The sequence below is a fragment of the Odontesthes bonariensis genome, chromosome 8 (assembly GCF_027942865.1).
Source record: "Odontesthes bonariensis isolate fOdoBon6 chromosome 8, fOdoBon6.hap1, whole genome shotgun sequence".
Lineage (NCBI taxonomy): Eukaryota > Metazoa > Chordata > Actinopteri > Atheriniformes > Atherinopsidae > Odontesthes > Odontesthes bonariensis.
In genome coordinates, this window is record NC_134513.1 from 36,001,430 (window position 1) to 36,015,580 (window position 14,151).

General features: G+C 42.7%; 1 protein-coding gene across 1 annotated transcript in view; it reads right to left on the reverse strand.

Moving 5' to 3' along the window:
- Nucleotides 1–14,151, reverse strand: part of kiaa0930 — a 28,469-nt gene that overhangs the window by 1,852 nt on the left and 12,466 nt on the right. The window contains exons 2-9 of the mRNA XM_075472322.1: nt 8,146–8,297; nt 5,151–5,255; nt 4,157–4,234; nt 3,972–4,073; nt 3,580–3,720; nt 801–989; nt 267–426; nt 31–186 (exon numbers count right to left, since the gene is read on the reverse strand). Coding sequence (XP_075328437.1) covers nt 31–186; nt 267–426; nt 801–989; nt 3,580–3,720; nt 3,972–4,073; nt 4,157–4,234; nt 5,151–5,255; nt 8,146–8,297 — 1,083 coding nt within the window. The remainder of the gene's footprint in view (nt 1–30; nt 187–266; nt 427–800; nt 990–3,579; nt 3,721–3,971; nt 4,074–4,156; nt 4,235–5,150; nt 5,256–8,145; nt 8,298–14,151) is intronic.

Consider the following 14,151-nt stretch of genomic DNA (forward strand, 5'->3'; position numbering starts at 1 on the left):
ACAACACGTGTGCGTGCGGTGACCTCTGACCTGTGGTGATGCGGTGCAGCGGCAGCGTGACGTAGGTCAGGTGGGAGTAAAGCAGGAAGTAATCTTCGGCCCGGTTCAGTTTGAGCCACGAGCCCACCAGAGAGCGTCCGGTTCCCGACAGAGAGCGCGAGCGAAGGTTGGTGGTGCCGTGGAGGTCTGAGGACAGAGAGGAAACAGACGTTCACAGCAGGTCAGAACCGGACAGAACCAGAGGAACCGGTGCGACCCGTCTTCACCTTCGTCTTCCTCCTCCCTGAAGAACTCCTCGCTGTCGTTGGCAGAGTGAGACTTCTTCATCTCTGCGATCCGGTTTCTGGGCACTTTCCTTCTGAGAGACGGAGAGAAGAAGGAGGGCCGGTTCCTCTCCGGGGTCGGAGGCGTGCTGAAGGACGTCACCTGCAGGGAAAAGCCTCCAGCGTCTGGGATATGTTCCACTGAGCGCACATACCCTGAGTTCAGGATATGTTCCACTGAGCGCACATACCCTGAGTTCAGGATATGTTCCACTGAGCGCACATACCCTGAGTTCAGGATATGTTCCACTGAGCGCACATACCCTGAGTTCAGGATATGTTCCACTGAGCGAACTTACTGAATTATTATATTCATATACACTCAGACATCAGGGGACGTTAAATCTTAATCCAGTTACTCAGCTTTATTAAACATAGTTCAGGATAAATCAGACTGTTCTCGCTTCAGTCTGGATTCATTGATTATTGATTGGGCTCTCAGGCTGAACAGCATTAGGGGCTGATGTGTTTCCTCACCCTCTCGTGCACCGGGGACACCTGGTCCTCCTCGGTGCCGCAGGGGGAGGTGTCGCCCGTCGGCACCCGGCTCACGGCCATCTCAGCGTGACCTTTGCCCTGCGGCCCCTTCATCCTCACAAACTCCATGTTGTTGTACTTGTAGAAGCCGAAGGACATTCGCTGGGCCATCTTAGCAGCAACGCTCACCTGCAGCATGCACACACATTTCAGTAAAAGCTAAAACTCTAACACTGAACATTAACAGTGAGGTCACACAGTCACAAACAGGCCCAGATGATGCATTCAAATGTTTAATCGCACCTTTGTCCATAGTTAACTGTTGATTAATCGCACCTTTGTCCATAGTTAACAGGTGATTAATCGCATGAATGTCCATAGTTAGCTGGTGATTAAACGCAACATTGTCCATAGTTAACTGTTGATTAATCGCATTATTGTCCATAGTTAACTGGTGATTAATCGCATTATTGTGCATAGTTAGCTGGTGATTAAACGCAACATTGTCCATAGTTAACTGTTGATTAATCGCGTTAATGTCTATAGTTAACTGGTGATGAATCGCATGAATGTCCATAGTTAACTGTTGATTAATCGCATTATTGTCCATAGTTAACTGGTGATTAATCGCATTATTGTCCATAGTTAGCTGGTGATTAAACGCAACATTGTCCATAATTAACTGGTGATTAATCGCACCTTTTTCCATAGTTAACTGGTGATGAATCGCATGAATGTCCATAGTTAGCTGGTGATTAAACTCAACATTGTCCATAATTAACTGTTGATTAATCGCACCTTTGTCCATAGTTAACTGGTGACGAATCGCATTATTGTCCATAGTTGGCTGGTGATTAAACTCAACATTGTCCATAATTAACTGTTGATTAATCGCACCTTTGTCCATAGTTAACTGGTGATGAATCGCATGAATGTCCATAGTTAGCTGGTGATTAAACTCAACATTGTCCATAATTAACTGTTGATTAATCGCACCTTTGTCCATAGTTAACTGGTGACGAATCGCATTATTGTCCATAGTTGGCTGGTGATTAAACTCAACATTGTCCATAATTAACTGTTGATTAATCGCACCTTTGTCCATAGTTAACTGGTGATGAATCGCATTATTGTCCATAGTTAACTGTTGATTAATCGCATTATTGTCCATAGTTAACTGTTGATTAATCGCACCTTTGTCCATAGTTAACTGGTGATGAATCGCATTATTGTCCATAGTTAACTGGTGATGAATCGCATTATTGTCCATAGTTAGCTGGTGATTAAACGCAACATTGTCCATAATTAACTGGCGATTAATCGCATTATTGTCCATAGTTAACTGGCGATTAAACGCAACATTGTCCATAATTAACTGGCGATTAATCGCATTATTGTCCATAGTTAACTGGCGATTAATCGCATTATTGTCCATAGTTAACTGGCGATTAATCGCATTATTGTCCATAGTTAACAGGTGATTAATCGCATTATTGTCCATAGTTAACTGGTGATTAATCGCATTATTGTCCATAGTTAACTGGTGATTAATTGCATTATTTTCCAGTTAACTGGTTATTAATCGCATGAATGTCCATAGTTAGCTGGTGATTAATCGCATTATTGTCCATAGTTAACTGGCGATTAATCGCATTATTGTCCATAGTTAACTGGCGATTAATCGCATTATTGTCCATAGTTAACAGGTGATTAATCGCATTATTGTCCATAGTTAACTGGTGATTAATCGCATTATTGTCCATAGTTAACTGGTGATTAATCTTATTATTTTCCAGTTAACTGGTGATTAAACGCAACATTGTCCATTGTTAACTGTTGATTAATCGCATGAATGTCCATAGTTAACTGTTGATTAATTGCATTATTTTCCATAGTTAACTGGTGATTAATCGCACCTTTGTCCATAGTTAAAGGTAGGGTAGGAGATCCTGGATTTTGAGTCCAGCGAAGCTGCATTTTGAAAATACACAGGTAAAAAGTCCCAACCCTTTTCTTCACTTTCCCCCCGTAGCCACGCCTCTAGAGTACATGAACGCGCATGAGCACTGTTGTGACGGCAAGCATCGATCGTTGCCGTATTTAGTACATGCTAACTATACGTTTAATAATGCTAGGTGCTAGCCAAGCTGGCTCTAGTTTAGCTTCCTGCCAAGCGTCTGGACGCGTAATTCGTTCACGGAGCAGGGTACGCGCACAGGGGGAAGGAGGGGGAGGGAAGAGCAGATTGCAGTTTGATAGACGGCATCAGAATCCAATCATTATGAACGGTCCGTTCAGTATGATTGGATACTGTTTTTCCTAGATTGTACGTTCTAGAGGCCACTAAAACTTTTCATATTTGTGTCAAAACTTTTAATTAATTGGTTGCAATGGGGGTGTGAAGAGTATTTCAAGCAATATGTAAAAAAATGTTCCAGAAAAAGATCCCCTACCCCACCTTTAACAGGTGATTAATCGCATTATTGTCCATAGTTAACTGGTCCTTAATCGCACCTTTAACCTACGTTTACCTTAAAGGGATATTTTGAATCCTCTTATTAACACGGGAGCAGACGAACATGCTGCTTTATGTAAACGGAGCCGCCACATTTTACACACAACTGTTATATTCTCTACTTAACAACATATTTTATTGTCCAGGCTCCCTTTAACACCATCTGACCTACGGTCTGTGACCTCATGAATTTTTGTTTCCCTCAAACTTCTCATGATGTTGACCTGCCGACAGGCTCTGCTGTCGGCTTCGTGTCCGTCTCACCCGATTGTCGTACACTTTCTTGAGCGCCTCGTAGCGGATGGAGCCCTGGAAGATCACTCCCTGGAAGGTCTTGCTCTTGTCGCTCGCCACCAGCTCCACGCAGACCATCTCGCCCTCGCCCACCGTCATATCTTTGAACACCTGCACACACGGGCTCACATTACAGAAGCTTGACCTGGACATTTGTTCTGGATGTATGCCACCTACTCTGCAGATCCATTTATCTCACACTGTGTGCATAGAGCCCTGATCGATCTGCTTCTAATCCGACTGTTTTATCGTCATTAATCAAACCAGCCTGGAAACAGGACCCTCAGAGTGTGCTGGGGGGCTCAGATTCAGCGTTTCCGTCGGTCAGGGACAGACCTGACGCTGCAGAAGATGTTCATTACCTCCTCGAAGTTATCAATCATGAAGAAGATGTTGGGGTAGCTCATCTTGGACTCCTCTCCTTTGCTGTCCATGGCGTGTTTGCTGGGAGATGCAAACACTTCCTGCGAGAGGAGGACGGAGAAAACGAGGTGGGTGAAATGCAGACGGCGTGCCCGAGCTGCTGCCGACAGCTGAGGCTTCCTACCTGACACTTCTTCTTGTGGATGTGGATGTCTCCTGCGTCTGAGCGCGTGCAGACGGCGCACGTCACCACGTAGTCCAGCTGGAAGACAGCAGGGGTCACAGTGAGCATCAGTACTTCTGAGGTGCGCTGACCTGGTGTTTACCAAGAGTAAAGGGCAGATTATAGTTCTGCGTCTATCGTCTTGACGTGTTGATTTGCTCTGGTCGCGAACCACTTTTCATGTTATGGTTCTGCAACCTCGGTCTGGAATTTCTCGGGACGCACAGCAGTTTCCCCTCGCGAGAATTTCGGTGGGCAGTGACGAGAACTTCGGCGGCGCCGGCGGAAGTGTTTATTTAAAAAAAAAAAAAAAAAAAGTGTATGCAAGATATGGATCTGGAGTTGCTCGACATCGAAGAAGAACAGCTTCTTTTATTGGAGTTGGCGAAAATGCAAAGGAGGAAGCCACACAGACAACCGGAAAGGCACACCGAGGACCAATCACAGCCGCTTTTGTCTGCGCACTTCCGTTGGTGGTCTGCGTGCGTCTGTTGCGTAGTCAGGATTTTTCTGAGGTGCACGAGAACGCGCGCAGAGCCTCTGCGTGGGGGAGTGGTCAAGATTTTGACGCTCGCAGAGGCTCTGCGTCAGAGGCTTTGCGTCTGAAGCATAAATCAGCCTTGAGACCTTCTGAGGGATGAGATGGAGCAAAGCCGTTTATGGCTTTAAAACCAACATTACAATCTGATATTAACTGGGAGAATTCATAATTCTGTCAGGACAGCGTGCTCCACCGTGTCCAACGCTGCTGTGGTGATGTCATCATGGAGTTTAAAAGAGCTGACTGTATGAAATGAGATTTTATTTAAATATATATGTAGTATAAAAACAACTTTTTCTAAAACATCCCAGCCAGAAGTAAGTTCTTCAGTCCTGAACAACTCTCACCCAAGAGGGTCAGAAAGCTACTGATGACATGATTGTGATCAGTTCCGCTGTGGCTGCTGGTCTTTACCTTCTGCAGGATCAGGTTCAGGTAGACGCTCTCCTCCCAGTCGATGTCGGGGTCTCCGAGGCCCGGCAGCTTCTTGGAGTCCCTCCTGTAGACCTCCACCTCCACCTGAAATGCAGCGCAGCCAGAATCAGAACCACACAACGGGTCCACTGCCAGTTCAAGCCCCTTCTGTCAGGGTTTCCTTCCTTCCTCAAACCAACGCCACAGTAAACATGACCTTGGACCGAGTTCAGTTTCCCTCCTGCTTTATGGACGTGAAACAGAAACACCACATCAAAGAGTTGTGTCTCTGTGGGCCGAACCTCATATATATTGGGACAAAAAGCCGAACCCGATCTTTCAATTCATCATTTTAAAGAAATCAAACTGTAAATGTTTTCAAATGATACGTTTTGAACAGAAACCGACCAGTAAACTCGTGTCCGTCAGTAGTTTTGTAGCTTTCTTATGTAGATTTAATCTCTGGAAAACATCGATGACTCATCCTGCACTGAGGGGCGTGTGCTAACTCATTGTCCAATGAAATGCCTTCTTGGATTTGGAAAAGATGGGTGGAGTCTCATCAGGCCACTCGAGCTAACCAATCAGAGCTCTGTGGGCTTTTTAGGAGGGAACTGCCTCCCGAGCTTCTGTTTCTGAAGAAAATGCATACATTAAGTTGACTGACAGCACTCCACTGGTCATTTTAAAGAACTTTTAGATGTTTTTAGAAATCAGAAATTAGCCACCTGGTGCAGACACTTTGCTAACTAATGTTCAATGTTTCAAGTTTGGAAGCTTTTACACTTAAAGTAACTCCTTTAAGGGGAAAACAGGGCGTTTAGCTGGAAACATGGTAAAAGAATAAAAACAGACATTTCTGTTTGGGATGAAAAACTTGCCATTAAAGTTGAAATGATTAAACTCCACTTTGATTGGTTGGCAACGACTGAAAGGTTCATGTTGCTTTACCGTTTTCATTGCCTGATCCTTTGGTCTGATGACAGACTGACAGAGTCGAGGTCCAGCAGCCAGATGCAGTCATGGAGAAAATGGAAAAATTATTCATGAACAATCAGGAATCTGCTGAAAGTTGCAGTTGGTGCATCTGTAGCTACGGTTAGTCACCTGCTGACCTTTAAAGCTCAGTTCCCCTTTTGAATAGTTAAGTGCTTTGTGTCATTTAAAGTCTTTGGCACCATGTTTGCTTCTGGAGGCTGGACCAGGGTTCAGCTTTCCTCTCTACAAACTGCCATGTTTACATATATTGGGTTTAGGGGAGTTATTTATACAAAAATATTTAGTTAGTCTGGTCGTGTAGTGAGTCAGGGCTTTTGTTTGTTCTTTATTTTATGTCCAGTTTAAGTAAGGTCCTAAAAACTAGTTCAGAGTCTCTTTATGTTTGATTCATTTTGCCAGAATGGTGAAATCCATGAAAGTGAAAAGATGGTGCTAGTTCACTCTGAAAGCAGTCAGCTGTCTCCCTGCGTGGTGATAAGGCAGAGATGAAGGTGGAAACCTGGACAGTGATGAAGTAACCAAGGCAACCAGGGATGGAGGGGGATGTGGGACAAAATACAAAAGGCAGACTGAGAGTCTGCGTTCATGAAATGTAATTACAAAGACACTCCAGCTCCATGTCTCCACAGAGCCCTCGTTATGTGAAACGGATCAGGAGAAGCTCTTTATTTGTGTTTAACAGAAACTTCAGACGACTCGCACTGATTTTTATCAGAACTAACTTGTTAAAGCGACAGTCTCTCCTGTCTTCATGATGCTTTTTCTTCTTTTAGGTTGAATCACATCTGCTGTAAATCTGCTATCTCCTCCTCTTTTTTCTCTTATTCTAAAACTCAAGCTGCTGTTTTTTTATTCAGAACTTTAGGGATTCTCTTTCTCTTGCCCGTTTTATTCATCTCATGATTTTCTTCCTGCTGAATTTACTGCTCATATTTCTGCCTTCTCTCGGCTTCAGCACCTGCAGAAATGATCACGTTTTAACTGTGGCTGCTGGTGCCGAATGTCTCATTCTGCGTTATTACGTTCGGCCTGTATGATCCGATCTGCCCTCAGATCAGATCATACAGATCACACACTGTCAGTCTGCCGCAGGATGGGACGTCAGAATATTGGCCGTTGTTGTCTGTTTCCTGTCAGACTAAATAATTTAAGTCGGCCGTCTGAGTCACAGCTGATGTTACTGTGGAGCAAAAAGCAGGAGAGACGAGTTCACATGTTTAACACGAGGTTTATTTAAAATGATATCTCACTTAAATCTCATTGAAGTTTTCATCCAAAATTAACCAAATCTGAGAAACTTTTGAAACGTCTCTTCATAGAAAGAAACATCTACACGTATAAGATGTGCACGTCTGATCCTCACACTTTTTCTTTATGAATCCAAATGAATGTGACAAATGACACCGCCCGATGGTCATCTATTGTCCAATCATTAGGGTGAAATCCTGCTGCAAAAGGAGGAAGACCGGAGAGAAATTCAATTCATTTTTATTTATATAGCGCCAAATACAACAAATATCATCTCAAGGCACTTAGATAATAAAGTTCAATTCATTGTAATCTTAATTATTCATAAAATAATCCAATTCGTTCATATAGAGCCAATTCAAAAACAATTTCCTAGCTAAGAAAACCAAAAGATTGCAGTGAAACTTTTTTCTTTTTCGGAAGACCGATGAAAGGAAGATCGGAGAGATCGAAGAGACGAAACTCGGAGAGATCGAAGAGAGGAAGATCGGAGAGATCGAAGAGAGGAAGATCGGAGAGATCGATGAGAGGAAGACCGGAGAGAGGAAGCTCATTTCCAGACTGTCGCTCTGCTCTAATAAAATCCTGATTTTAGAACCACAGCCTCATCTGACACAATCACCATTAAAGTAACTTAAAGACAGCGTCTGAGCAGTGAATCCAGCTGGTCGAACGATCCAGTCACGTCTGTGATTCATCTCATTCTGAGATGTGATATTTTGGTTCTGTAAATGGTACATTTTCTCACCTTTTTGCCCTCGCTGTTGTCTGCGCTGTTGACATAGGCGAGCTTCCTGCGGACGTAGAAGAGCATGTCGTCCTGTCGAGGCGCCCACTTCTCCATGAAGTACGTGGAGAACATCCAGGTCCAGAACACGATGCGGTCATCCTTAAAGCAGCCTGCAGACACAAAACGGAGACGCCAGGTCAAGAATAAGGGCGACTCAAAGCCATCATTTCTCAGGCACGAAGGGAAGTTTTTATGAACCGAGGTGAGATAGAAATGCTCAGACAAACACTTCACTGTTTATTATTTGATCCGTTTCTCCCTTTTAAGCACAAAATCTGTCAAAAAACACAACAACATCAAATTTACAATCATGTGAATTTAAACGATAATCCTGATTTTCTGCATCTTTAATCAGTTACAAGCTTTGAACTGTGAGCATCAGTATGTGATGAAAACACACATTTAAAACATCGTTTTATTTATATTACTGAGCCCACGGTCCGAAGCCCCGCCCCCTAATTTGCGTAATTAAGCAGAAACGCATACACGACTGTTAAGCAGAGACTGGGAAATGGAAATATATAGGTCATAATGCAAGGAGAAATGAGACTAAATACATCTATGAATAAAGAAATAAATGTGGTGAATAGGGGTGTGCAAAATAATCGTCATGACGATGCATCACGATTCTAATTTTCGCGATCTACTGCATCGATTCTGGACGCCAAGTATCAATTATTTATTAAAAAAAAATATTTTTTTTTTTTTTTTTTTTTAATGCCTTTAATGATAGTACACAAGCATTTCGCTGCAAGGGATGTTTGCAATATATGTATATATTTTTTATAGTTGTATAAAGCCTATGCACTTTGTCTGTACTGATCATCCCTATTTTGTTATTTTAAGTTTTATAAATCCTATGCACTTTTTGTGATGAGTGTGTCCAGTAATAGTAATATTTGTGTCCTGTAATATTTGTTTTAATGGCAATACCTCCAAAAGTTGTTTCAATAAATACAGTTATGAATTGATTTGCTTTGAGTTATGTATCAATTGAAGACACTATCCAGACCATACACAGTATGTCAGCCACTGGTAATGGCTGTATTTTTTTTAAGTATGTTCAGTGAAAATATCGCGATGCATCGCAATAATTCAAGTATCGTGATATAATCGCATCGTGGCATGTGAATCGTGATTCAAATCGAATCGTGACTTCTTTGCCAATACCCACCCCTAGTGGTGAAATCAGATTAAGATAAATAAATAATAAATAGATTAATATGTAAAGGAAAGTAAAGAAATGAATACTGAAATAAATAAAGACAGAAAATTAAAATAAATAAAATAAAAAATTTAGTGTCAAAGTAAATAAATAGCAACAATAACACAAGCTGAAATGAATGGAATTTCAATTAAATGGATTATTTTTCATTATATATTCAATAACTTAGCAAAAATTAGTTTTAAATTTAATTTTAGCAGAATTTATCATATAAACGTATTTATATATTTGTGTTTTCATCATTAATTATGGCAGCTTCAGTCCTCCCAAGAGATGAGTGGAGGTCGACACGGCGTCCTGTTGGAGCCTCCACCTTCTCTCAGCCAACCTCAGACTCATTAAGACCATTTTGGATTTTATTTAAGTTTTTCTCACGTCATTATTAAAACAAGTTATTAACATGTTTTTATGTGATGTTGTTAAAACTTAAAGATGGATAAGAACATACATCCTTAAAGGCTTCTTTCCTTCATTAAATTTGGGATTTTAGAGGTTTTAGAATGAACTTTTTGGTCCATTTGAAGGCTGAACTTTGAGAACTTGGTCAAAATGGTTTCCCCCAAAATCCCCCACAGGTGTTTCAGAACCCCAAACAGCACTAAACGACTTTTCTAAAACACACGCAGAAGCACCAACAGAACCACCTGAAGGTTCTTTACAACCTCAGTGACCACAAAAATCTTTCAGAACCTTCTTAATTCTAAACTCAACTACTGGACCTCTACGGAGAAGTTGGACGTCTTTATACCTCACAGAACTACCAGAACGTCCTCTTTGAAAAAATCTAAAGGATTCCTCGATGCAACCTTTTCAAATAAACGGATCAACTTACCGGCATGTCACCAGGTTCTGCAGAAGTCTGTTCAGGATCCATTAATCCGAACCAGGAGTGTCGGATCATCCAAAACAGCCCCTCGTTCGTCCTATCCAAGGAAACTGAGGCAGCTAAACTGGGAGACCGCGCTCCGTTTGTCCCCTCTGGGCTACTGTAGTAACACACAGGTTTCATCCCAACACAGCGTGCTGTGGTGAAGTGGTTCTGTGGCCTCGTTTCATTATCTGAACAGGGAGGACTAACCCGGTTAGCTTTGATCCGCTCACACTGCAATTCAGTTGTGGAAACACCCGAGTTAGCAGGCGAAGGTCACCGTGTTGAGATGGTGAATCCGCCAATAAAGACACTGTACGGGTTTGATTTAACGGCTGATACAGGGGACAGCTGTTTTAATCCAATCTATTCATGGGTCACAGCAGAAATACTTATAACGGCTCTGGTCCTCAGAGAAAACAACCAGATGGGATTTATTCATTTCCTCACACGTAAATGATGTCATATTTATTACTTTTCCATCTAAAACACAAACCAACAAAAAAAAGCCGCAAATATATTCTTCCTTATTGTGGGATTTCTTCTAATGAAACGTTTCACTGTTTTCTAACACGACCTTAAACAGGAAACAATCAGGCTGTTAAAAACTTCAGTTTCCATCTCTGGAGCTACAGGAAAGTTCCTCTTTAACCATTTCTATGACTCATTCAGCTATTTTATTTCAGTCTCAGAAACTGGACGTCATCACAGAATTTATCTTTCTTTCAGAGGAAATTTACACCCAACTTTATCCTTCTTTCAGAGGACATTCAAACCCAACTTTATCCTTCTTTCAGAGGAAATTCAAACCCAACTTTATCCTTCTTTCAGAGGAAATTCAAACCCAACTTTATCCTTCTTTCAGAGGACATTCAAACCCAACTTTATCCTTCTTTCAGAGGAAATTTACACCCAACTTTATCCTTCTTTCAGAGGAAATTTACACCCAACTTTATCCTTCTTTCAGAGGAAATTTACACCCAACTTTATCCTTCTTTCAGAGGAAATTCAAAGTGAAACATTTAAAAAACAAAAAAACAATGATGATGTGAAGAAAAGTAAAATCCTCTCCATGATGGAAAGATCATTTTGGAGGAGAACCAGCTTCATATGGACTTTTAATTCTTCATTACTGATCATAATGGCGTCCTCGCGGTGTCACTTCTGTGTAATTACAGACAGTAAACACCAAAGCTGTGACCACGCCATCATCAGCGGCGCCGACAGCCTGAACTCAGCTAATAAAAGTCATAATTCAAACAGTTTGACCTGAAGCTGTTCACACTACACCAGTGTGTTCAGGCTGGCAGCCAACCAGAGCTGCTGCTTGCAGCGAGGAGACGACCTTTGGCCTTCGTCCAGTCGTATTTGGCACGAAGGATGTCTTCCTCACACAGAGGTGAGCCCATCAACACGAGCTGCTGGCAAACTGAGCAGCAGAAGCTTCCAGAAAGTAAGAAACAGCAGATCTGACCTGCAGCAGAAATCCCTCCATCAAGATTTAGTTTCTCAGCTCTGATCCAAATCCACTGGATCCCAACAAGGCTTCACTGTCACTTCTAGAGCCTTCTATAAGAGACCCAGAACCACCGAGGGCACTGGTTCACAAACTTTTTTTGCTGGGCCCCCCTTTGGTACAGAAGAAAATGATAATAACAACCCGCCTTTCGGCTGCGGAGTCATCAAGCATAGTTGAAGCCATAGTTGAAGTCCACAGCTCAGCTTTCAAGTCTCAAGTAAGTAACAAAACAGAAATTACTTCATAAAATTATTTATTGATGGCTTTCAATCTAAACAGGGTCACTTCTGCCACTAGTTTAGTATTTTAGTTGCCTAACAAGAAAAAAGGCAAACATAAAAATCATCTGAAAGAAAAAACATACTACTGTATAGAGCATCAGAAACATCTGTATGTTTGATCTGTATCATCTCGAGACACCAGAGCTCTAAACACACAACAAAAAACAGATTTTTAGCTTATTGTTCTTAGAAAAATGTCATTTCTGTGGGTTTTTGCCATGTTTTTAGTTTCTGTTTAAGTTCTTAGTTTTACCATGTTTCAGTTTTTCATGTCTTAGTTTTGTTAAGTTTTAGCTTCAGGTCTTGTTTTTAGTTTCTTGTTTTTAGTAGTCTTTCTCCTGCCCTGCCATCAGCTTCACTTCCCTCACCTGTGTTTTCCCCATCAGCTGCGCTCAATCACCCTCCACAGTATTTAGTTCCCAGGTTTCCCCATGCACGGGGCCAGATCCTTGCACATTCACGCCACGTCTTCATGCCGAACCAAGCTGAGTGTTTTCATCTGACCAAACATGGACGCGGCGGACTTCAAGGCGTTCTGGGAGCTGGCCGGTAAACTCTGCAGCTGCTCGGCACGGGACAGCAGCTCTTGGGAAAAATTCAAGGTGTCTAATGAACTCCTGGATTTTTTTTTGAGAAAGCAGGTTCTCGAGACTTGAGCTGTGAACACATTACACATCTGGGATGAGGCGAGGCGTGTACAGCGTGCTGCGGTGCTGGACATTTTCGGCATGGAGCCGCATTGTACACTTCCGTCTTTTGCTGTCAATGTTGAAATAATGAAAGCTGAAGACGATGACTCTCGGCCCCCCTCCCGCTGACATGTTGATGCGTTTCTGATATGAGAGGGCGGGTCTCTCCAATAAACACATAAGGTACGAGAGGGCATGACTGATTGACAGGGTAGCGATCCAATCATGACGCCATTCTCAGCCTGCGCTCCTACCGGGTAATCCATATTGTTTTTTAAATTAATTTATTAATTTTATATTCAAACTGAAAACATGAACTGAATAACACTCATAATTCAAGTCATCTTGTCTCAAGTCAAGTCAAGTGCCGAGTCTTTAACTTCCAAGTCCGAGTCGAGTCTCAAGTCTTTCATTTTTTGTCAAGTCAAGTCACAAGTCATCAAAACAGAGACTCGAGTCGACTCGAGTCCAAGTCACAGTGACTCGAGTCCCCATCTCTGCAGGGAAGTATGAATTCCTCCGCGCTGTGGGCAGCTTTTCACACTGCGTCACTCGGTGGGCAACTTCATACAAGGCGAGTTGAGCATCTGCCGGCACGGATGCAGCTTTAGTAAAAAATGACTGTCGAGCACGACAGTTTACGAAAACTCAATTGGCTCAACTTTGTGCTCTGGATGTTTCGTCTCAGAGTGGCGTCTTAGCTTGTTGGGCTTCAAGCTGTCACAAGCTAGCTCTTTAAGACGGACGACACACTGCGGTCTCATTCCCCACCGCTGTGCAGGTGAAGCCAAAGGAAAGATGCGTGTCATCACACCTGCTTTTCTTTGCCATGGAAGGAAACTGCTTTGGAAGCACATTTGTGCAACGCTTCATCCTCTGCTTTGCGTTTACGTGGTAGCCCCATCAAAAACGTGTTCATGTTATGCTGGCAGTGTCATTTATCGATTCATGCATTCCACCTGCGCGCCCCCCAGTTTGGGAACCACCAACCTAGAGTGACATGAATCGCCAACTAAAAGAGGTTAAACTTCCCCACACCCCACTCTGCACCTTTACACTGACCCCTCGGCCCACCTAAAGAATGAGTAGAAACACTCAAAGTCCTCCAGAAGAAAGGGGAAGGAACAGAAGACCCACCTAAAGGACCTGCACACCCAGAACTTCTACCTTCACATGTCACTGAACCTAAGAGAAGTCCACCTCAGACCTTGTGAAATCTAAAAAGGTTTTATGTGTTGTGAGGTCGGTCGGGACGAGCCTGTCGGGGACGAGCAGGTCGGGGACGAGCCTGTCCTGGTCGGCCTCTGGACTGAGAAACCAGCCAGGTGTGTTGCTAAAAGTGTTTTCTTTGACTGCACGCCTGAGAGGAGATGTTCTTCCAG